Raw genomic sequence first — 22,966 nt, forward strand, 5'->3', positions numbered from 1 at the left:
GTTTATTGGGTGTGTTCTATCTGCTATTAACTGTGAGGTGTACAATTATCAATAAGAACGGGCTGGACTTAAAGAAACTAGTACATACATATTGCCTAATAAGTACCAAAACAGATGTCTGCACCGACTGCCCTGGAGCAGAGAGGAAGATGGGGGTAGCTGGAGAAGCAGCCCCCAGAGGGGCTTTGGCAGGGACAGGTTTCATCTTCCTGTCCTGGGGGGGGGGGCCGTCGCTAAGCCTCCAGCCGCCCTCTCTAGCAGTTTCAGCTGCCAGCACTCTGACTTGTCATCGGCTGTTTACTTGTTTGTCTCGCCTCAAGGCATTACCAGCACCTGAGGGCAAGAGCTGCCTTTGCAAACCCATTCCTTGAACTTGCGCACCATGTCAGCGCAGAGCAGGCTCTCAGTTAACATCCATTGAACGAACTGGATCTACAAATGACTTTAGGCTAAAAAGGGGCCAAGTAGAGCTGGACATCCAGAAGGACAGAGAATAGTTAAGTCTAAAAGTGGGAAAGTAGGAAATGTTGGGGTAGGGGGAGGCAGATGTGGGTGGAAGGCAAGAAAAAGCAAGAGGCAGAAGCCAAGAGATAGTTAAGGAGCACACGAGCATTCTGGGATATGCTTTACGAGGAAGGTGAAACAAAGAGTTAAGACCGTGGGACAATTTCTCAAGACAAACAAATGTGTGTGCATCCTTAGTCAATACTAAATAAACAGAGGTCATGAAACAGTAGACTTACATAACTGTAATAACAGTCTTTGGTTATTTGAATAATCTTTTGTTCACACGTTTCTGATAAGAGCTGGTAAATATTTTAACTGCATAGAGCTGACTTAGCCTTATGACTTTCCAACTATGCACCTCTTTTGTGCACGGAGTGAGGATGTTACCTAAGAGCCTGTGGCTTGGCAAACATGGACTTACCCGCATGTGAAGGGAGTGGATGAGCTACGGGAAAGCAGGATGCTGTGTAAACTCGCAAAGATACCAACAAACCAGTCCAAAGAAATACATCGATACTAAAACCACAGGATCCATTCACCTAAGCTACCTTCAATAAGGTGAAAATACATCTTCTATAGAAACCTCATTTGAGAAGATGGTGCAATAGTTTAGTTAGATTAGATTTTCATTTCTCTACAGGATTAAAAGGAAATAAATGACTACACAGATTAACACAGCTGCAGTCACGGCAACGAGTGTCTGTATCCATCACAAATATGCCACCAGCTACAGTATGGTCCTCTTCAGAGAAAGATGACACAAATCTGCTTAGCAAGAACAAGATGGTCTAACAGATTTACAGTCAGGAGTCACTGAAGGACAGGGATACGCTCTGAGAAACGCGTTGTTAGGCGATTTTGTCATTGTGTGAACATCATAGAATGTACTTACACAAACCCAGATGGCACAGCCTACAACACACCTAGGCTATATGGTACCAATCTTATGGGACCACTATCATATATGTGGTCCTTACAAAAACCTAGATGGCACAGCCTACTACACACCTAGGCTATGTGGTACCAATCCTATGGGACCATTATCATATATGTGGTTCTTACACAAACCTAGATGGCACAGCCTACTACACACCTAGGCTATATGGTACCAATATTACGGGACCACTATCATATATATGGTCCTTACACAAACCTAGATGGCACAGCCTACTACACACCTAGGCTATATGATACCAGTCTTATGGGACCACCATCATATATGTGGCTCATTGTCGACTGAAACGTCATTATGCGGCACATGACTGTATAACAGTGATTAAAGCTTTGATTTTTAAAAAAGGAGATAACCCTAAAGGTATTTAATTAAAAAATGTACAAAAACCACAAACCTTCAGCAGCACACCAGGAACTGGGTACGTTACAGAACATCCCCCATGGTGCTCCTGTTGCCACCACACATGCATTTGCCCCCTTTTCTCAAGCTCTCCCCCAGTTCTGCTGGCCCAAATCCTTCTCACGGTTCAAGATCCAACTCTAACTCCCTCCCCACGAGGCCCTTCCCGATGCTCCCACATGGGTAAATCCCTGTGCTCTTTTAAACTGCTTCTGTCATGGCACTTACTCTTCACCTTGTCACACAGTGATCTGGTACGTTCCACGACTAGAGAATGAGCTGCTGAGAGCCAGGATCATCTCATGCTCACTTCTGAACTCTTGGCAGTGTTGACTCATGGAAGCATCAACAATATTCATTGTGACAAAGGGCAGCAGTCTAGGTCTTCCACCAACTGTCACAATACAGGGCACATGGGTCTGTGAGTATTGACTTCTTCCTATATTTTACTTTAGTTTTCTGATGTCATTTTGCAAATGGCAAATTTACCCAGCTGTATATGGGGAACACACTGGTTTCAGTCATTTCCCTACAGCCTAAAGAGACACACAAAGAAAAGGATACAATGAAGACGTTTTACTAATCTTACAATAGACATTTCACACTTTTTTCTTTAATTAAACAGAACAGTAGTATAAGGAGAATTTTCTGTTCAACTTTAGTGTTATTTTCTCATACTTTCAAGTCTGGTTGTTTCTCCTGAATGAGCTGACTGAAGCAGCATGAGGTAGGAATGCAGAAAATGCAGCCACGCAGGTGGGCACTTGAGATGAAAAGAGAAGCCCAACCGAATCCTGTTAAGCAAGGCAAGACCCAGGACAAAGACACAGGTGTTCAGCTCAAAGCTGTTTAAACTTCCATGGCAGACGGCACACAATGGTCAATCAGGCTGGGCTGAATCTCAAAAAGGAAACCTGCATTACAAGACTTGGTCTTGATATCCACAGTTTGCACACACCCTGCAGCGGCCTTCAGGCACGTCAAACGAAGGTGTGGCCATGTACACTGGAGGCTGGGATGTTTTCTTCACATTTATATGTGACATATTAGGAGAAAATCATTCATCCTATTCCAGAATTTGGGTAAGAATTTCTACAGCTCTCTTTCTCAGAGACCTGTGAGTGCCAATAAACGTCCATTAACCCAGTAACTGAACACGTATACTATTTAAACTTCATAAAAGCCATGGATGGTGCCTCAAAGGCATCATCATATTCTTGGATATGCCCAATGAGGCAGCAGGAGAACAACTTCACCTAAGTCTCTCTCTGCGCCCCATAACAAGAGTAAGGACTCACATCTGCACACTGCTCACACTGCCAGGCACTGCTCCAAACACTTAACACATACCAACCCATGGGAGTACTCGTTCTAACCCTGTGAGGGGGGCACTATTAATTATCACACCCATTTCACAGATGAGCAAACTAAGGCTTGGAGAAAGTTGTTGGCTTGAGGCTAAGAAGTGACAGAGCCAAGACTTGAAGTTGCTCTGGCTCTGATGTCTGTGCTCTTAACTACTCTACCACATTACAGAAAGAGTTCAAAAGAATTCTCTCAACCTCTCTGGGAAAAAATCAGGATGTCATGTGAAAGATTTATTTGAACTGTTTCCTCTTTTTCTCCCTTCAGAAATTCTTTGCCATGCAGCCAGCTCACATTCACGTCCTCCTTGATTTTCTGGCAATGATAATTGGATTAGGGTTGACTTACAAACCTCTCTTCCCAGGACCAGACTGACCAAAAAGAGAGGATGGCACTGTATCAGCGCTCAAACTATAGGACAGAGCCAGGCACACACGACCATCCACGAGATATTTATGCCAGAAATAGGATAGTTTTGACCAAACTGTTGGAAGACATTGGGGGCCAACAGACAACTATTTCCCATCTGTGAGCCAGTAGCCCCTGGGAGACACGGGGACTCTCTTACAGAGTACTATAAGCAGTGGGGCACTCATCTGCTGCAGGGGAAGGCTGCCCTCAGCTCTTTGCTTTCTCAGACCCAGCCTCCAAAACGCAACGCAGGCCTCACTCTGGTCTGTACTGAGGGAGCGATGGGGGTGGCAACCTGCAAACCTGAGGGAGCTCCTTTGAATGTGGGAGTCAGTGGAGCCACGAGCACACAACGAGAGCAGCAAAGTGGCTGGAAGGGGAATTACGTGAATGGGCTCCAAAGCCCAGGGCCTGGAGACTTATCTGTAACCTGACCACTGAAGATAAAGTCCTCAGCTCTCGCTCTTTCTGCACCTCTTTCAGGCTGATAATAGAAACCTACCTTACTCACCTGTCCAGCTCCAGTTCTAAGGGAAGCATCTGAATGTCGTCCAGGGGGATGGGAGAGGAGCCAAGATGAAGTTGGCCACAGGGAATGAAATAGGGCCAACAGCGGGCCTGGATGGACCTGCCCTGAATCACACACGTCGGACCCAGAGGAGCACAGGGCAAAAACTCGACACCAATCTCCCTTCCCTCAAGGATTGCTCCTCTTCCTTGGAATAAACTTCTTTTCTGGTGAGGCTCCCACACATTGCCTCAACCTCCATGTGGCTCTTATTTAATTTCCAGCTAGTTGTTTACATGTCCATCTCTGTCACTCGGTTGTAAATTTCCTGGAGGATGGGGACCATATCTTTCTCATTTTGGCTTCTCCCAAGGCACCAACTCGACTTGCTTTACACAGAGCAGGCATTTGGGAAATGGCTGAAATGATTACAAAATTTACTCTAACATGAAACATTTAGCATCCACTTTCCACTTCACATTTATTAACTCATTTTACCCTCACAATAATCCTGTGAGGAGCTGCTATTAGTCTTTTCCCATCGTGTGACATGGACAGGTTAAGCCTTTACCTGAGTCACAGCATCGGCAGTGCCAGGGTCTGAACCCAGACTGTGGCTGCAATGTGGTTCTTAATCACTAGCTGCTTGGACCGCCCCCTGTGCCCTGGAACTACATGAACACAAATGACACTAGCGTTTTAGCAGGGAAGAAACAAACAAGAGCTGAGTCCTCCATGCTTTAGCCCTGACAGTTCCTTCCCCTTGGAAAGCCCTTCTTCTCTTTCTATTCCTGGAAAACACCTACTTGTCACCTCAAGACTGCTCAAGAGTTTCCCCTTGAAGTCTTTCTTGGGTCCTCCAAGTGCTTAGGGACCCTCTGCTGGGCTCTTACATATACTATCCTTTGCTCCAACCCATCATATAACACCTGCTGGTTTTCTCAATCTGCCCGAGCATATGAACATTCTGAGGGCTGTCTTTTCACAATACTCAGCACGGAAGGATTCAACAACTGTCGGCCGTGTCCGTTTATTTAGCACCTATTAAGTGCTACTTACTGTGTCAGGGGCATTCACATATACTAATCTCATTTAATTCTCCCAACCTCCTGTGAACGGGCTGCCAAATCGTCCCATTTTTTAGATGAGAAAACTGAGGCTAATAGGTCATGTAGTTAGACAACATTTGAATAAAACTTCCCACCTTGGCTCAGTCTACTAAGTTCCCAGAGTCTTTCTAGCATCTTTGCCCCTAAACACAGGGTGGGGCCCATACCATGAGGAAGAGGGGGACGTTCTCCTGCAGGGGGCCTGCAGAGGAGTCTCTTGGGTTCTTGCTCCTGGGCCCTGCTCTGAGCCTCTTCAGGAAGAGGGTACAGTCAATCAGACCTCACGAACTGCAACTCATTCATCTGCTCACCTCCCATCACTCAGGTTTCTTGTGTGTGTTTTAGCTGAGCTCTAGGAAATCAGCGTCACTAACCGTAAAGCACTTTCAGTAAAGAAAGATCATTTCTATCAAACTAAACAGCTTTTATGCAGAGATCTCAGTAAAGGGATTTAAAAACATATATTTATGTAGTATTAAGCAAATATATGAACTGTCAGAAACCTGGGATCTCAGCCTTGTACTGCAGATTCTAAATCTCTAAGGAAGAATACCAACTCAAATATGAGAAATCAATCAAAACCAAGTATTTAGAGTGCCTATAATGTTCTGACACCTGTCCTAGGTTCCATGCAATGTATAAAAAATAGAATTTTTTATTAGCTATATCGTATATATTAATAAGCATAAAATAGGCCACTGAAGTCTAAAAATGACCTATTCATACATTTTCCTTCCAGATGTAGTATAAGCAAACATTTTATTCTGGGTACAATCCTCAGAGTTCTTACTAAAAATGATTCTAGCTAGCTTTGGATTTGTGCTTAATTATTAGGAAAAACTTTTAGCAATTCTGCATAGCTTTACAGCTCATTATTTCAGTATTTATTAATTCAGACTTCTAAAAATTATTTAGAATTTAAGTAAGCTGAATTTCATACTCATTATAGAGAGGCAATGGATGGGGAAAAGGAAGAAAGAAAAATTAAGAGAAAAAATTCCTGAAAATGTCATGAGAACACGCAGGTATGCACAGCCTATTTTAAGTTCCTCAAGGTCTTTATACCTATTTGGTGCAGGGACTGTAAATACACCGATTTGCCTAAAAATTTCATTTTTTTCCTACAAAGAAATCCCTTCTTAATCTCCATGGCTTGAAGACTTAAACTTTTACATCTCTGGCTAATTCAGAGTCCTCATATAGACAAAAATTACAAAGCCTGACTCAATGTAATCTATGATTTTGAAAGAGCAATTTATCCCTGAAGAGTTTATGATATAAATAATTTTATATTTTGATTCAATTAAGAAGTGGTCACCATTTAGCAAAAATATTTTTTGCTTTCATTATTTTCCTATTTTATGAGCAAAAAGAAAAACTGCTGATGAACTAGAACAGAACATACATGTATATTCAGAATATACAATCTCTTAATAGAAAATCAGACTGCTCAACAAAGCACACTGTCCCTCATCAAGCAACCCCACACCTGCCTGTTATTTGGCAGGACAGGCTGATTTCCCATGTGGCTGGTCAGACCCAGCTTGGCAGGAGGTCCTTTCAAGCAGGGCCCTGCCCCTGCTAAGGATTTGCAGGAAGGCTGGACTGTGCTCCTGGACACGCCAGCTCTTGGAGGCTAGCTGGATTCTCTATCACAAACCAGAGAGGTGGTCACAAAAAATAAACCTGCAACCAGTTACAGCAGGGACTAGGGAAAGAAAAGACACAGAAGGCACCATGGAACCCAATGGACACAAAAGAGACCTCCGGCTGCCCCTTGGTTTTGATCCTAAGCTGAACCCAAGGGCTCTTTGGTAGACTCCTCACTCACTCACTGTTCTTGGTCCTACCTACTCCATGTAGGTAAAATGCCTACTAATGTCCTTCTGGAGGTACAGCCCAGATGATAAGGTTGGGGGCCTGAAATTAGCCACTGCAAAGTTTTCACATTCTTTTTTAACTAGTAAGAAGGTATCCTCATGCAAGCCACGTGCTTATTCTCTTGATCCATTTTGCACACACAACAACTAATAAAAGATGAAAGATGACTTTTCTAAGGCAAAGAAAGTCATAGATGTTGGTTTCACTCTTTTACGTGGCACGCTTAGTCAAAGACAACAGGCAGCATGAAGATTTAATGAAAGCTGTGAGTACTGTATGGTTGACCAGCTAGATATCGTGATGGCTAGTCTATTAATAGAGCACAGTCATGCGCTGCATAACAATGTTTTGGTCAACAACGGACCACATATGTGATGGTGGTTCCATAAAATTAGTACCATATAGCTTCAGTGTGTAGTAGGCTATACCATGTAGGTTTGTGTAAGTACACTCTATGATGTTCACATGACAATGAAATTGAGTAGCAGTGCATTTCTCAGAATGTATCTCTGTCGTTAAGCAACACACGACTATAAATAAGAAATAAATTAAAAGGATTTGCTAATTTGATTTTAGACAATGGGATTATGCAAATAGAGATGTTAGTGATAACCACAATCAAACCTTGTTCACTATCTTGTCTTTCCTTATCTTAGTATAAAATAATATTAGCATAATTATAAAATATAATTAGTATAAAATATCTTAGTATAAAATATATATTTAAAAATATAAAAAATATATTAGTATAAATTATCTTAGTATAAAATAATTCCATCTTTTTTCCGACATGAGTCACCATCTCTGACGATCCCTTACGAATTGCTCTACCCTAGCCCACTCTACTCACTTTCCTATCAACTCTTTATTATAAATGACAACGTAAATCTTTGATTTTGATGCTTTCATTCCCTTTGGAAGCTCTGAGGCACACAAGGCTTCAAAGTACCATTCTTACAGGAATCTCATCTCTCTCTGTTTTGTTTCTCCTTGAACGTCTTTGAATCAAAAGATTCATTAACCTCCTCCCCAAAGTGTCTCCATCATTGTTCATAGTCCACTCGTGCTCTTGGCTAACTAGGCTCAGATCCTTAGAGTTTTATCTCCCTTGTACACAATCGGTTCTACACAAGACGAGTTCTCCTTTATAAATTTCGGGGATCTAGTTCTTTATGCCTGGATTGATTTATTCATATCCTTGATGGTCCTGTCCCAACTTCTGTGGCCTGCAATCCACCTTGTGCAGGGCAGCTAAAATCACTCTCCTCAGATGTTGTTTTGCTCATGTTACTAACTTCCTCGGAACTCTGAAACGGTTTCCACTTGTGTGTTGCATAACACCTGATTAGTGCTTTAAGATCCTTTAACAGTCAGTACCCCTTATCTAATTGTTCTCTTCTCTCACCATGACTCAGCTGTGCCCTACATCACTGCAAAAGAAAACGCTGGGAGTCTTAGATTATACACACCAGCAGGGTGCCACACAATCCAGAAGGGGTTTTTGTACACACATTTGTAAGACTTCTCCAAAGAGGATGCAGCTCCAGATCTAAATCTGACAAGAAAGGTTGTTATACCCAGCATCTCCAGCCTCCGACTTCCTATTATTTTTATTCTTTTCTACAAACCAACAGCATTAATTTTCAGGAATTTCAGTGCTCTCCACAAATTTACTAACTTTCTGGATCATTTTTCCTGGTGGAAGGATGAGGGTGAGAGGGAAGGGTTTGCATATGAAAGATCCTTGTTTTCAGGTTCTATGGGCACTGGGAGTCAGTAGGGAACATCAACCCAGGACATTAGGAGAAGATTAATGAGGCTACGAAGCTCCAAGTAAGATCTACTCCAGCAAACCACAAGAACAACACTGCCCACAGAGAATGAGCATTGGAGATCTTTACTGCCTCTAAGTGTTCTCATTCTCTTTGGGCAGTGAGTCATCCGATATGCTGTTCTTCCCCGCCTGGCAAAATCTGTTTGCCTCTGTGACAAATCATGCCTTAGCTTCCCTTCAAAATGTTGCTCAAGGCTCAAATTCTTTATGAAATCCTTCCAGACCAAGTCCACTTGGCACTAGACACACCAATTATACCGGGAACCCCTTTATTCATGCTAATTTTTCTCCTTTTTCTCATTACTGGGCATCTCTTTAGGGCCAGCATTCATATACAGGCACATTTACATAGATTCATATAAATAGACATTTACATAGACACTGTTTATGGGAGATGCTTGTCTGAGATCTTTATTTTCTTTCCTTTGTTGGCTTACGCCTTCTATTTCCCTTGAAATATCTTTAAGACCTTATTATTGGGCAATGAATACAGCCGAGGCTCTGTAACTGTTACAAATATAGCAACTGTAATTTAAAGAAAACTTTTCAACTAAAGTTTAGTAACTGAACTTTAACACCACAAAATTAACACATTACTGAAGATGCCCAAGGAAAAAAATGAAAACCCCTAAATATGCTCCTTTCCTTTGTTTTCCTTTATAGAATTAAACATTAGTGACTGCTCACTCCATAATCAGATTTTAATCATTCCAACAATGGGTTGCAAGTTATTCTGATTTAGCGAGATGAACAATGTAATTTTGAAAAATGCTTTTAGTGTCAAGTTCATACAGGAAAATTGAAAAAAAAAAACTCAAAATATTACTAGGCTATGCGGCTAAGTAAAAAGGCTTTGGAACTGCTTTATGAACAAGTTAATCTATTCTTTCTTAAGTCCTGTAAGACTGACCATTTAGACAGTTATGTAAACTGCCTCGAAAGCTGTATAGAATGATACAGGCACTAATAAATAAACAGCGACTGAAAGAATGGCTTTGTGTTGTTATTTAACTACTTCCTATGTGTATAAGTTATCTCCAACTCACTCTAGGCCCGTGGAAGGGTCAGGCCCAGGCTGTCTTTCCCTGCCAAGCATGTAAGTATTCAACAATACCTCTGAGATGATCAAGAAGGACTGGGATGTGAGTTGTGCCCCAGGAACGCTGAAGGGTACTTCAAAACGGTTTTAATTTTGCTGAGGTGTTCCCAACCACAATCTTGTTCCTAACAGTTTACCCAGTAGGACATTTTCCCTCAGTCCACCATCCTCTGATTGAGGATGCACCTGGAGTTGGAAAAGTAAAATGTCCATGATGCTGCACTGTTTACCAACTGCATCACTTCTCTAAGAAACATCGCTGGTATAGTTACGTGAGGGCAGGTTCAAAAACGGGCAAAAGGAGGCAAATTCACACAGCAGCGGAGGCCCAGACTTGGGCTTTCTGTGACCATCTGGTCATTTCCCATCTCCTCACCCCCATTCTATTGACAAGAAAAAGAGACCCAGAAAGATTACTTGGTTAATATGTTTGAAATAAATCACCCATTTTTGGGAATGAATGAACCTTTCTAAACTTATTTAGGGGCGTTAGAATATCACACACCAACATCTTAGATTTGCCTCTGTTCCTCATCCACCACTTCTGGTCCATCAATTCCTGCTAATGCTATCCCCTGCCTCCCTACCATCCCTGCCCTTGACTGGGCCTTTATCACCTTCTCCACACACCAGGCCTCTGGTCTTGGCCCCACTTAAACCCATCTCAAAGGCAGATGGCTCCCTGCTCAAACCCCTTCAAAGACTCCCCAAGGCCAGCAGTAGAAAATCCAGCTCCCAAATCTTCACGACCTCGTTTCCTATCATAACCCAACCTACACTTACCAAACTCCAGGGTGCCTGAGAATAACCTGGGAAGCTTGTAGAATGCAGACTTCTGGGCCTCACCCAAAGAAATGGTAATTCAGCACTGAGTGGGGGACCAGGAATTTTTAAGCACCCCTTGTGATCTGTCGCAGTGGGCGGATGGCTCACACCTGGAGAAGCACTGCTCTACTATCCAACTGCTCACAGGAACTGACCTAAGCACCTCTGTTCTTCTCTATCTTCCTTCCATCTGGAGTGTCCTTGTCACCGTTTGCTTCCTGCCTAATCTTGACACTCTCCACAGCACAGGCTCAGCCCGGTTCCCGTAAGCCCCACATGCATTCGGTGTTCCTCCTCCTTTTGCATTTTCATAGTTTTTTCTTAGAATTTACCATATTATACTGATGTTATCTGTTGATGTTTGTCATACCCACAAGATGTGTGGCTGTTGAATGAATAATGTCTGTTAAATGAAACAGTGGCAAAATGAAATATTTGACTAAATAATACTGCTCCCAGACAGATCTTCCTTTATGAGCTGAAGGAGAGCATGCGGGTTAAAGAAAAAAATTCCTACCCCAGTTCTCAAAATCTAGTGGAGGTAAGGGCTTTGGCTCTGATGTTACACTGTCTGGGATCCACCCTAGATAGGTCTTCTGTTTGTTTTGTGACCTTTTCATGCCTCAGTTTCTTTCCAACTCACAGGGTGGCCTTGGGGATCAGAAGAAATAACAGATGTCAAGTTCATAACACATCTCCAGGCTCCAGGTAACCACCCAAGCCACGTCAGCTCTGTTTGCATGTGTCCAAGAGGTATTATGCAAATTGCTATCCTCAGACCAACATTTAGCAATGTCTACACTGCTTCCATATCTGGAAACACGGCCAAAAAATCAATTTAATGCAAAATAGCTAACTTTGATGTCTCTCTATCCGAATACTGCTAATGAGATCCTGTTACCATCAAAAATCATATCTTCCAGGCTCTATGTGGAAATAAATTAAAATTAAATTAAAATGTGATTTAAATTAAAACTACTTAAAAAACTTAATATGTTTTTAAAGAAATCACTGGTCATCTTCTCTTTAGCATTATAAAATTCTTATCCACTTTATGTATATTCTGTTGATAGCGGCCCTATTGTCAGGGGTAGAATTACTTATTTGAAGAGACATTTTGTTAGGTTTCTTAATTTAGTCCATGCCTGCTACAGACCTTGAGTGTGGTCACAAAAGACTTACAGGGGTTACGTAAAGGAAAGGGGCCTGGGGATGAGGGCATTCCAGGCAGACAGCTGCTTGTGCAAAGAACCCCAGGAAAGTGTCTTGGACAAGCTCGCCCAGGCTGGTTCAGGTGCTTCTAGGCAGGTCCCGCCAACCTGCAGCCCCACTGAGCTCACAGCACCTGTCCCGCCGCACAGGAGCGCTACGAACCCACCAGGGTGTTTGCTCTTAACGACAGGTTTTGTTTCTTATTCATCTCTGTATTCCTGGGGCCCAGTGCCATGTTTGGACAGAACTGGCACTCAATAAGTGTTTGCCAAATGATGTTTCTTTAGCATAAAAATTTGTGAGAGTGATATTTTGTTCTAGTCCATTGCCAAGAAAGAAAGAGGCCAACAGATCTTGCTCACTGGGTAGGTCCCTTGAGCACAAATCTTAGAAAGCATAATTTCACAAATTCAAGAACAGACATTCTGATACTTGAACTGCATTGTCATAAGGCAACAGATTCCCAGTCACTTAATGTGAGAATTGCTTTATTTGTACTCCTTAAAAAGAACTGTGTTTAGTATTAAGTACGTGGAAGCCCTTTCTCAGCATGCCTCATCAATGTCTTTGCTCCTCAGGGTTCGGGTCTGTGCTCTGTACGTATAGAGCAAATCTTTTTGAGTTCCAGGCCCATGTTCCCTGTTATCTTTTGGGCCAGTATCTTAAAATTCAAGAAGTCAAAAATCCAAACTCATCTTCCTCTCTAAACTTGTACCTTCCTCTCTGGTCCCTGTCTGAATAAGTACCACCATCCATCCAGTTGGCCAAGCCAGAAACTCAGAAGTCAGTCTGATTCTTCTAAGGGCATTTTCTAGGCCCGCCACACTTATTCAACCAACCATCAAGTCCTATTGAGTTTGCTTGGGAGGATCTCACCCACACATTCTCTTCCTTCCATCCCCACTGCCACCGCTTGGCTCAGCCCGGGGGCTCTTACCTAGATTACTAGTTAGCAGATTACTACTTGATTTGTCTCCAGTTTTATTGCTCCCTACTCTTCCCAAACCCTATACCGCCTGCAACCAGAGTGATCCTCCTCAATTTGATCATGTAATTCTTCTGCTTAAAACTATCAAGAGCTCTCCACCGTCTTTGGGATAATGTCCAAACTCCCCCTTATAGGTCAACGAGCCCCTACTTACTTCTCTGCCTCATCTCTCAAGACCCCTCACCTACCACTCTTTTCCACCCATATCAAACATCTTACAGTACCCCAAATATATGCGGGCCACTGTCTTTTGCACCCTCCTCCATCTTCCTCTAGGAAACGAACATATCCACATATTCTTTGGTTCTCAAGCTGGATGCCACCTGCAGAATCCTGCCTTCAGCCCCAGGCTATGATTAAGTTCCTCCTGTGTTACCTAAGTTCCTAGCAAGGTGCCAATCATCCAATAGGTAACTGCTTTTCTATCCGTCCCAATCAGATTCTATGATGGTCCTAATCATAATTTTACATTTACATAGTACGTAACTGATTAATATTACAAAGACTGATTAAAATTACTATTTCATGGAGAAAAGAACCAAACCTCATAAAATGGGCTGGTAACTGTCTTTTCTGTGAATCCAGGCTAGAGTGTTAACTAACGTGTTTACTGACGACAGATAGGGCTAAAGATGCATTTGCATCTTTTGCATCTTTCCAAGGTAATCTATCAGTCCATAGCTCAACTGGTTCTCACATCACTGTGCTGAGCAGCAGGGGTGGGGAAAGTGACCAGGGCTGGTGGAGGGGGGTGAAAGCCCATCGTCTGATGCTCCTCTATTCTCACTCTTGACCCTAAACTGCTAGCTTCTATGGGATATCTCCTCAACGTGTTTTGACGAATAGGCTCCCTCACATGTATCTCAAACCCTTCTCCTAATGGACGGAAGTAAACATATGAAATCTCGAAATACTAATTCAAAAAAGCTTCCACACCAATGTAAAAAATTACACAGGGACTTCTAGACCAAGTCACTGAGGTCAAAATTTGATTGACTTGATAGAGTAAAATTCAGGAAATTTTTTACCTTATTTAAAAGTTTTTAAAAACTAACAAAAACATAACAAAATTATTTGTTAATCTCTGGCATACCCGATTGTTTTAAAAACTCTAGAAAGTGAATTAATGTCTTTTACTCGGCTTAAGTTTCTTTTGGCACACAGGGAAATTCTAAGAAGATTTGACTTCAAAGAGGCAGAGTATTTTGGAGGCAATCTTGATTCCTTATATGTTAATTAAATTCCTGATAAAGAAGCTTATTTTGAATCGAGCATATTATACAAATAAATATGAAACATCAACGAAAACAGAAGGGCAAAATTATTAAAAGCTTATTTGGTTTTATTCTCAAGAGGCCGTTGTACTAAAGCTGAATGACTTACATAAATACCTTTGGCATTTGTTGGATCCTGTTCCTAAACACAATGTTCATATTTCATCTATAATAAGAAAAGCATCTCAAAGATTTGCAAGGCACTAGTCTTGCAAGCGTCCAGTTTGGTGTCTTGGGTAAAGTGAGATTGGCAGAGTCAGCTTAATCCATCATGGGAAGTTGTGAGGCGGTGCTTTGGCTGCCTGGCAGCTGCTGCTCAGAGAAGTCGACCGGCTATGTTAGCATGCACACGGAACTCTGCCACGCGCCCCAAAGCAGTTTCTCCAGGTCAAAGCTAAAATTCATACAGGATGGAACATTATAAGAAAACATTCTATGAGGGTGGTTTTCATTACAAATGAAGCTATCCTAAAAATTAATTGCTGCTTTAATTCTTCGTATTTACAGAATCAGGAAAATGTCATACTTCAGAGGTAAATGAGATGGAATCTGCTGAAATTTGCACCGTTTAAAGCAAACGCAGATCTCTACAGCTAAAACAAGGCCAACACGCGTCCCAAAAACCTAGCTTATCATCACCCTGGATTGTTGTTTTTTTCCTCCAGTCTTCACAGCCAGTTTTCACCAAGGAGATCTCTGCAGAATTGAATATTACCTCATAGCCCATTCACATCATATACAGCATCTTCTCCTGCCCTCCCTGTTTAATCAAAGTGGAGAGCCATGCTACATGATTCAGGGTTTAAATAGCATTTTTTTTGTTTTGGTTTTTTTTTCTGTGAGGAATACTGGCCCTGAGCTAACATCCATTGCCAATCTTTCTCTTTTTGCTTGAAGAAGACTGTCCCTGAGCTAACACCTGTGCCCATCTTCCTCTATTTTATATGTAGAACACTGTCACAGCATGGCTTGATGAGCTGTGTGTAGGTCCACACCGGGATCGGAACCCACGAATCCTGGGTGGCTGAAGCAGAGCGCACAAACCTAACCAATAGGCCACCAGGCCAGCTCCTGAAAAGTGTTTTTAACGGGCCAAAACTCTGGATAACTGGGTGACTCTCCCATTGTTATGGGCTAAGACTAATTTTCATTAAATTTGCATTGCTTGAAACTACTTGTTAATCATTAAAACATATGCCGACCTCAAGGCCTCAGGATTTCTGAATGGGCCTGGACTTGGGAGGGCCGGATGAAGAGTTTTTTTAAAGAAAGATCTTTAGAAACAAGATACCCTAAGAACATTGTATAAGGTTCTCATAACACAATACGTTCCCATGTTATGTGTAATGACCTGTTAAATGGTGAAGTGACATAACACCAGGGTTGAAGGAGAGAAGCTGGGAAGGAATTTCTGTGTTCCCCAGTGAGGCCTCTGGAGTATATCCAAGCTTTACCCCTTGCTTGAGGGCAGGACAGAGGTGATGCCTAGGTTATCTTCCCAGTTTCAGCTGCTCCCTCCGCACACCCACACAGAGAATTCTCAGTGACTGCTCGGCCCATAAAGAAGTCCTGCGCCCCGTGATACGGAGAACTGTGTCTTTCTTTAAACAGCCTGGAGAAGGATGCAAGGAAATTAGCACAGCCTCCTCACTTTCTCCCATGGGAAATGGGCGTTCTTTGCTAAAGAGGAGAAACGTATTTAAAAATTGTATGTGCAATACAAAAGCTAGAATGCACATAAAGGATAATGGCGACCTACACTAATATACCTAAACAATATGAAGGTAAAATCTTTATTATCCTTTCTTGTCTTCAGAGTGGTACTCCAGCATAGCCTGATGTAGGTATATATGCCATTTCCCTGTTCATTTTCTTTTCAGTCTTAAACAATATTGGTTGACAGTACATTGACTTCACACAGGTCTGCGGCTGGGAACGGGCCCAGTCATGACACACGCTCACATCTGCACACAGGGTGGTCAAGCTTGGTGGATTAACTCCCTTCCCTTTGCTTATCCCTATTTCTGCTTCCCAAGCCTTCCTTCCCTTCCGTCTTCCTTCCCTTCTCCATCTTCACCTCTAGCCCAGTCTGGCTTCTTGGTCATCCGGCAATTTTCACCTTGGGGAATGGGACTTGTAGGACTGACACATTTCCAAAAACATTAACTGTATATAGTGATTTACAGTTGACAGAGCCCTGTGACACCCACTCTCTCATTCAACCTTAAAACGACCCTTCTGTGAAGAAAGAGGCAAATATCAATCCCTGTTCACAGTAACTTTTCTGCATCTCAGAGCCCACGAGTTTCAACCCTCTGGAATTTGTTTGTAGAACAGCTGGTTATGACAGGTGGAAAAGGGCAACAGGTAGCAAAGGCAAATATGGAAGAACAGGAGGACCAACTAAAGAAAATAATGAGTGCTCTCCTCAGCTGTAAATTCCCACAATAGGTGCTTTTTCATAAAATTTCTTTACCTATCTTCATTAAAATGACTTACAAGGCGTTACAAGGAATTCACCTTCCTGCAAAAATCACTTATGCTAATGGCTAAAAATTAACCAGAGCCCCAGGAGAAGAAACAAAAAATTCACGGAAAAGGTAATTTAAAATTGTTTTTAAAGATATGACTACTACTATTACACAAGAGAAATCAAGATAGCCTATAAACTATAATTTTGATTTGCAAAAGAGAAAGAGAATCCTTTTGTCCAACAGAATTTGAGAATTTCAAACTTCTGGGCTCTCACAATAACTTGGCAGAGATTAAACTTTTTCCTAAAATTGGTAGTAGTAAGTTTAGTTTGGATCCAGAATGCACACTGACTTATGGTTGACTTTGGGCTTTAATTACTAATAAGTGAAGTGTGTACCAAATCAAGTAATGCTGTGAGGGACAGTTCTATCGAATATTCTTATTTGATCTTAAGAAAAATGACAAAAAAAGAGGCAGGACAAGAAAAACTTTCAAAAGGAAATCAAGACAGCTGAACATTCAGCAAACTTAGATTTTTAAAAGACAGTAAGCGCTTATGTTCTGACTTATTACATATTTTGGTGATGTCAAACACACAGGATGAGCTACTGTTGTTATAGTCAGTATAAGCCGACTTCTGGGAGATTCCATCTCTGTTTAAGGGAGGCAACTCACAGGTACCACTGGACCAGCTCAGACCTACGGAGCAGGGAGGTAACAGTCTGGCTTAACCCGAAGCTCTTATTCCCTGGCCACGCCTCAGTTCTGACACTTTAATGATGTTGATTTAGGTAAAAGGGTACCTGTCACACATGCTTATGCATTTTCCACACTTCCTTGACTATGTCAGACCATAGTATGATGAATGATGAGAGCTATGTTTCCTTCCTTAAAACTGCGGTTTATAAACGTCCAGCAAAACAGAATTAGAAGCACTGGCAGTGTTCAAACCCCATGTAGTGAGAATTTAATTCACTCATTCATCAAATATTTACTAGAGCCCTTACAGAAGTGCCCTGCTCTGAACCAGCTGCTGGGTAGGCGAGCCAAGGCGAGCCAAGCTGTCTTCAGGGTCCGGCTCTCCAGTCTCGTTGGAGGAAGAGATATTGAACAAAGACAGCGAAAAACGACGACATTTAGATTAACGGGATTTACAGTGAGGGGGATGGCAGTGGGCTGGAGGGTGTGGGGTTAGGGAAACCTTCTGTGAAGAAGCGACTTCATGCCTAAACCTGCGGAGGGAGCAGCCTGAGGGGCTGGCCACGGGAGCTGGGCAAGGGCGCCAGGCAGAGGGAAGGGATGAGCAAAGACTTTCCTCAGAACTGAAGGAAAGCTGTCCAGGCTGAATCACTCGGAGCCTGGAGGAAAGGGCGAGAGTGGTATGAAACTGTAATATGTCTTTTTAAAAGAAAAGTATGGGAAATATATTTTTCCTGTAGGATTTTTTTAAAAAATGATATCATTTTGATACTTAAGCCCCAAATTGGCAAACACGGAATCCAATCTCCAGTTCTATAAACAGAGGCAGCAAGCTCACCTGCGACCAGGTCCCTTGAGCCCCAGGCCCTCCACGTTCTATCTGGCTGCTTCCACCCCCTAGTACAGCTGTATCTGTGGCAAGCACAGTAGGGCTGAGGCTGGGCGGGGGACAGCACAGGGCCCCCTCCTGACATTACCTGTCTAGGTGCTGCTGGTACCACCTGAAGTGGCACTAATGGTTGGGGAGAGGTTGAGAGCAGCACAACTGGCTGGCCTGTCCCATCACTGGCCCTCCACAGTGGTGCTGGGAGCCTGCCCAGCCAGCATCCTCCTAGCTTCAGTGAGGCTGGCCACAGGGTCAGCCAACAGCGGGAACTACTCCACTCCACTCTATCCTCCTCTATCCTCCCACTTGGTTTTCTTTCTTCTAATCTGTCCCACACAACGAAGCTAGTATAAGCAATGGTCCTCAATTGCTTTAGGCCAGCTCTCTCCCATCCTCTTCACCATATCTCTTCCATCCTCTAGTATGACAATTATTTCCTCTACGGCTCAGATTCTACAAAGCTCTTCTTTTGTCTACATCCGTTTCTAACTTATTTCTTCATTTCCACGCAAGTGTGGTTCTCTAAGGGCCGCTTATTTGCTATCTCAACCAAATGCCTCACCTTAAAATTCTTCCTTAAAATATTTTGCTCAAGGAACAGTAATGTGGACATCTCTCTCAAGGAATTATTAGCGACAAGAATTAAGGGAGTAAAAAATGACCAAATGAGAAATGGAATTGAAACAACAGGGATAGTGGAGTGATCTTGGGCAGAGTCTCTGTCTCTGCCTTTGAAAATGAGGGGCTCGAAATGTTCCGAGTTACTCCCCAACTTCTTGAACATTTCTTAAAAACACAAGGTTGAGGCATTTGCTCAATTCCAAGTGTTGATGTTTACCCTCAGGACCAAGACATGAGGGGAACAAAACATTTTGTTAAATCTAATAAACATAGCACTTTGGGGATTAGAATAAGAACCTAAAGAAAAATTATAGGAGTCAGAAAATTATTAGCACCCCTTACAATTTTAACTCTTTAAGTGCTAATCTGCTAGTAAACTATCAGTATCTATTAATTCTGTATCTGCTGCCTTATTTCTGCTATCTACTAACTGTTATGTCACCCCCATATTCCCTGATCTGTGAGAATTAAACAGAGGCCCGTAATAAGCCTTCCGAAATAAGCCTCCTGTGTGTTTACTGGAAGACACACCATTCCTTCTTCAGAGAAGCACAGGAAAGGTCCACAGATCTACTATGTTTTCCTGAATCTTTGGACCAACGATGGTTGGCTCCATGGCTCCTGATTTCCCTGCGAAGACACTATCAGAGGATACAACTATTTTCCCTCAGAGCTTCAGGCTTCGCTTCAAGATAAAACAGGGTGATGGTGCAAAAGTGGATCTATTTCCCTGGGACTTAAATAAAAATCTCTATAGCATAAGAAATAACAGCCATAGAACAATGATGAACACTATCTGGGTGGCAAACTGACACGATCAATAACTATTAATTGATCATCTCCCTGTGTTGCTAATGGTGAACTAGTGATTTCAACAGTGGCAGCTGCCAGGAGTCGTACTTTCTAGTTCTTATTCCGCCAATCCCAGGGCAGGGCGAGAGTGTCACTTTCATGTTCTTAAACTTTCGATATTTTTAAAAATGAAAACATTAATAACAACAACCGCTAAAGGGGCCGGGAAGGACCCAGCAGATACTCAGGCATTATAAAGAGCCATAGTTTATGACAGTAATATAGCTAGAAGCCCTTCCTCCAGGAAGCAATCTCCAAAACATTAACAGAATCTTTTTTTTCTCTTTATTTTTAAAAAGGTTTTTACAAGAACGTGGAACTCTGTACTCAGAGCTATTATAAGGGGCATGTCAGTCCTTCAGCTACTTTCTACAAAAACAAGTTGCAAAACCCCATATCGGAAGTAGTCATTAAAGCAAGGAATCTGGAAAGAGGACTAACACAGTCAAAGGAAGTAAAATATAACAGGTTAATTGAGCTTTTTAATTTTTTGTCTTTTGTGCCATCCAAACACTATTTTTTTTTTTTATTGTGGTAAGAACACTTAACATGAGATTTACCCTATTAACAAAATTTTAAGCGCACAATACTGTACTGTCAACTACAGGCCCAATGTTGCAGAGCAGAGCAGATCTCTGGAACTTACTCATCTCGCTTAACTGAAACTTTATACCCGTTGAACAGCAACTTCCCACTTCTCTCTCCTCCCAGCCCCTGGCAACGACCATTTCACTCTCTGTTTCTACTCTGAGTTTGACCATTTTAGTTAGAGACCTCATATAAGTAGAATCACGCAGTATTTGTCCTGTGACTGGCTTATTTCAGTTAGCATAATAAATTCAGTGTTTTTTAAACAGCTAAATCTTGAGATCTTTACGAAGTTAACTAAAAGTATAATATCTTAACCTAAAGACTTGATTATAAACTGTATAATATGGTACTCCCAAACTGCATAATACTACCCCCAAAAGACTTTCAACAGAGAGAATGTGGCTTGGGCTTAGGTAAGAGTTTTATGATACTAGTATTATCAAAGATCATCTTTGTGTTACGAGCAGTTCCCTTTCATAATGTAGATTCCTCCAACTGAAACTAGTCATAAAAGTCAGTAATTAAAGCAAGCACAAGAAAGTCATTTGCTAGAGTGTCCTGCCCAGGTTTATCTTAAATCTGCCAAGACTGAATTGCCTCTAGTATATCACTAGATTGTATGGTGAAAATAAAATGGAAGAATCCAGGAGTGCAATTCAAATTAGAAGCTAGGGCCTAACAGAAAGTACATCACTAGCTCTAAAAGTTAGCCGAGGGCTGGGGAAGCCAGCAAGATTAGATATGCCAAGTATCCTATCTACAAGCAAACTGAAAAGCAAGTAGATGCAACCCTCCGTGATCAGAGAAAACTACGATCTAAAATAAAAGATGTGAAAAGAAGAGTGACCCTTCACGAAATTTTGTGCCAATTAACAAGAAATATTAACTTGAAAATAGGATTCGTTTGGGATAAAATGGAAACCTTGAAGACTTTTAATATATATCTACAAATAATGAAAAAAAAAAAGACCTCTTCCATTTTCCAATTAGCGTTTCAGACACTCAGAAGTAAACAGTAGCCATAAAATATGGGCATTAAAAAACAACAAAAAAAGAAACTTTAAAAGTCTAGAAGTATTAAGTCGAACCATATCCAATTGCCATTTTTTTATACATAAAATGTTCAAATATCAGAAATTTCATACGGTTCAATCAAGAAAGCTCATTAATTCGATGTCAAGACTAAAAACCTGAAGACATGCTAATATTTTGTTTCAAAAGGAGGTTTACTTCTACGGAAGAATATTACTGAATCAGGAAAAGGACTTTTAATACTTTATGCTAAGTGTATGCCTCAAGTCACACAAAACTAGCCACTCAGTACCCACTTAAGCCTAAAAATAAGTTTTTCCATCTATAATCATCCTTTTTCTTTTTGGTCTAACATATGACATCTATTCCTAATAAAATTCTATTCCCAATAAATTTCCCCATCCCTCTCCTTGGAGCCCTGAACCCTGTTATTAACAGTAAAACTTCAAGCACATAGTTCTTTTGTGCCCACATACACCCCAGTCTCAATCTATTATTCACCCGCTTTCTCCTACTCACTCCAGCCCTTCTCTACTGCTCTCCTTTCTTCCAATCCTGGCACGTTGACAGTCCCATCTGTCCATGTCAGGTCCCCCCACCCCTTTCCTTTTAATACACCAGTGATGTAATCTTTCCTGCATAGAACCTGGCCATTCTTGTGAGCCTCAGGCCCTCTGCCTTTCCCATGGAGACGAGCTCTCTTGTTTACAGAATGCACGCCCGATTCTGTCGTGCAACTTTTCACTTCTGCCACATCTAGATCTTGGTGACTTTCTCAAAACCAAGCAGCAATAAACAGAATTTGAATTTTATACATTAAGATAATTTTATAGGGGGCGTTGTACACACCTCCAACTTAAATATCAGAATAAAGGGACTCAACTATACTAAGTATGTTTCCACGTGGATGAGTATTTTCTTTCTGGCACACAAAGCATAGTGCTCTCCGTGGCAGTACTTCGGAGTAGTTTTTTTTTGTTTAATGTAACTTTCTGGACTCCGGAAAACATACACAGGGTCAGAGTGAACTCCATCACATTAAGCATTAGGGAAGTAATTTAAAAGAGGAAGGGGACCTCAATGTGCCTTCAATATTTTTTGATGATGGAAAGTTTCAGATCAGTACAGGTACATTTCTGACTCTCATGGTATCTCATAGTATTATTATATCACATGTATATACTAGTAATAAATCTCTACTATATTTGAGTTCCTACCACGTGCCAAGTATTTTGCTAAGAGTTTTGTATTAGTTTCCGTTATTCTTCCCTGTGGCCTTATGAACCACATTATCATCCACATTTTATAAAAGAAGAAACAGGGAAACTTGTCCAGCGACCAGAGCACTCATATGGAGATGCTGCAGATACCCAAAGGGGAGGGGGTACAGCCCTAAAACGACCTCCACCCACATCCTTTGTTCCTACCCCCCACAAGCCCTCT

The 22,966-nt window shown here is 41.8% G+C and overlaps 1 protein-coding gene across 6 annotated transcripts in view; it reads right to left on the minus strand.

Annotated features, from left to right (window-relative positions):
• The window catches only part of JPH1 (junctophilin 1), a 76,632-nt gene that overhangs the window by 46,894 nt on the left and 6,772 nt on the right, over positions 1 to 22,966 (minus strand). The window contains exon 3 of one of the 6 annotated variants that reach the window (XM_058528905.1): positions 14,182 to 14,761. The exons of the other annotated variants lie outside the window; for them this stretch is intronic. Within the exon in view, the coding sequence (XP_058384888.1) occupies positions 14,701 to 14,761 (61 nt within the window). The 3' untranslated portion in view covers positions 14,182 to 14,700. Of the gene's footprint in view, positions 1 to 14,181; positions 14,762 to 22,966 lie in introns of those variants that run through there. 6 annotated transcript variants of the gene reach the window in all.

This window comes from Diceros bicornis, chromosome 33, assembly GCF_020826845.1.
Source record: "Diceros bicornis minor isolate mBicDic1 chromosome 33, mDicBic1.mat.cur, whole genome shotgun sequence".
NCBI lineage: Eukaryota > Metazoa > Chordata > Mammalia > Perissodactyla > Rhinocerotidae > Diceros > Diceros bicornis.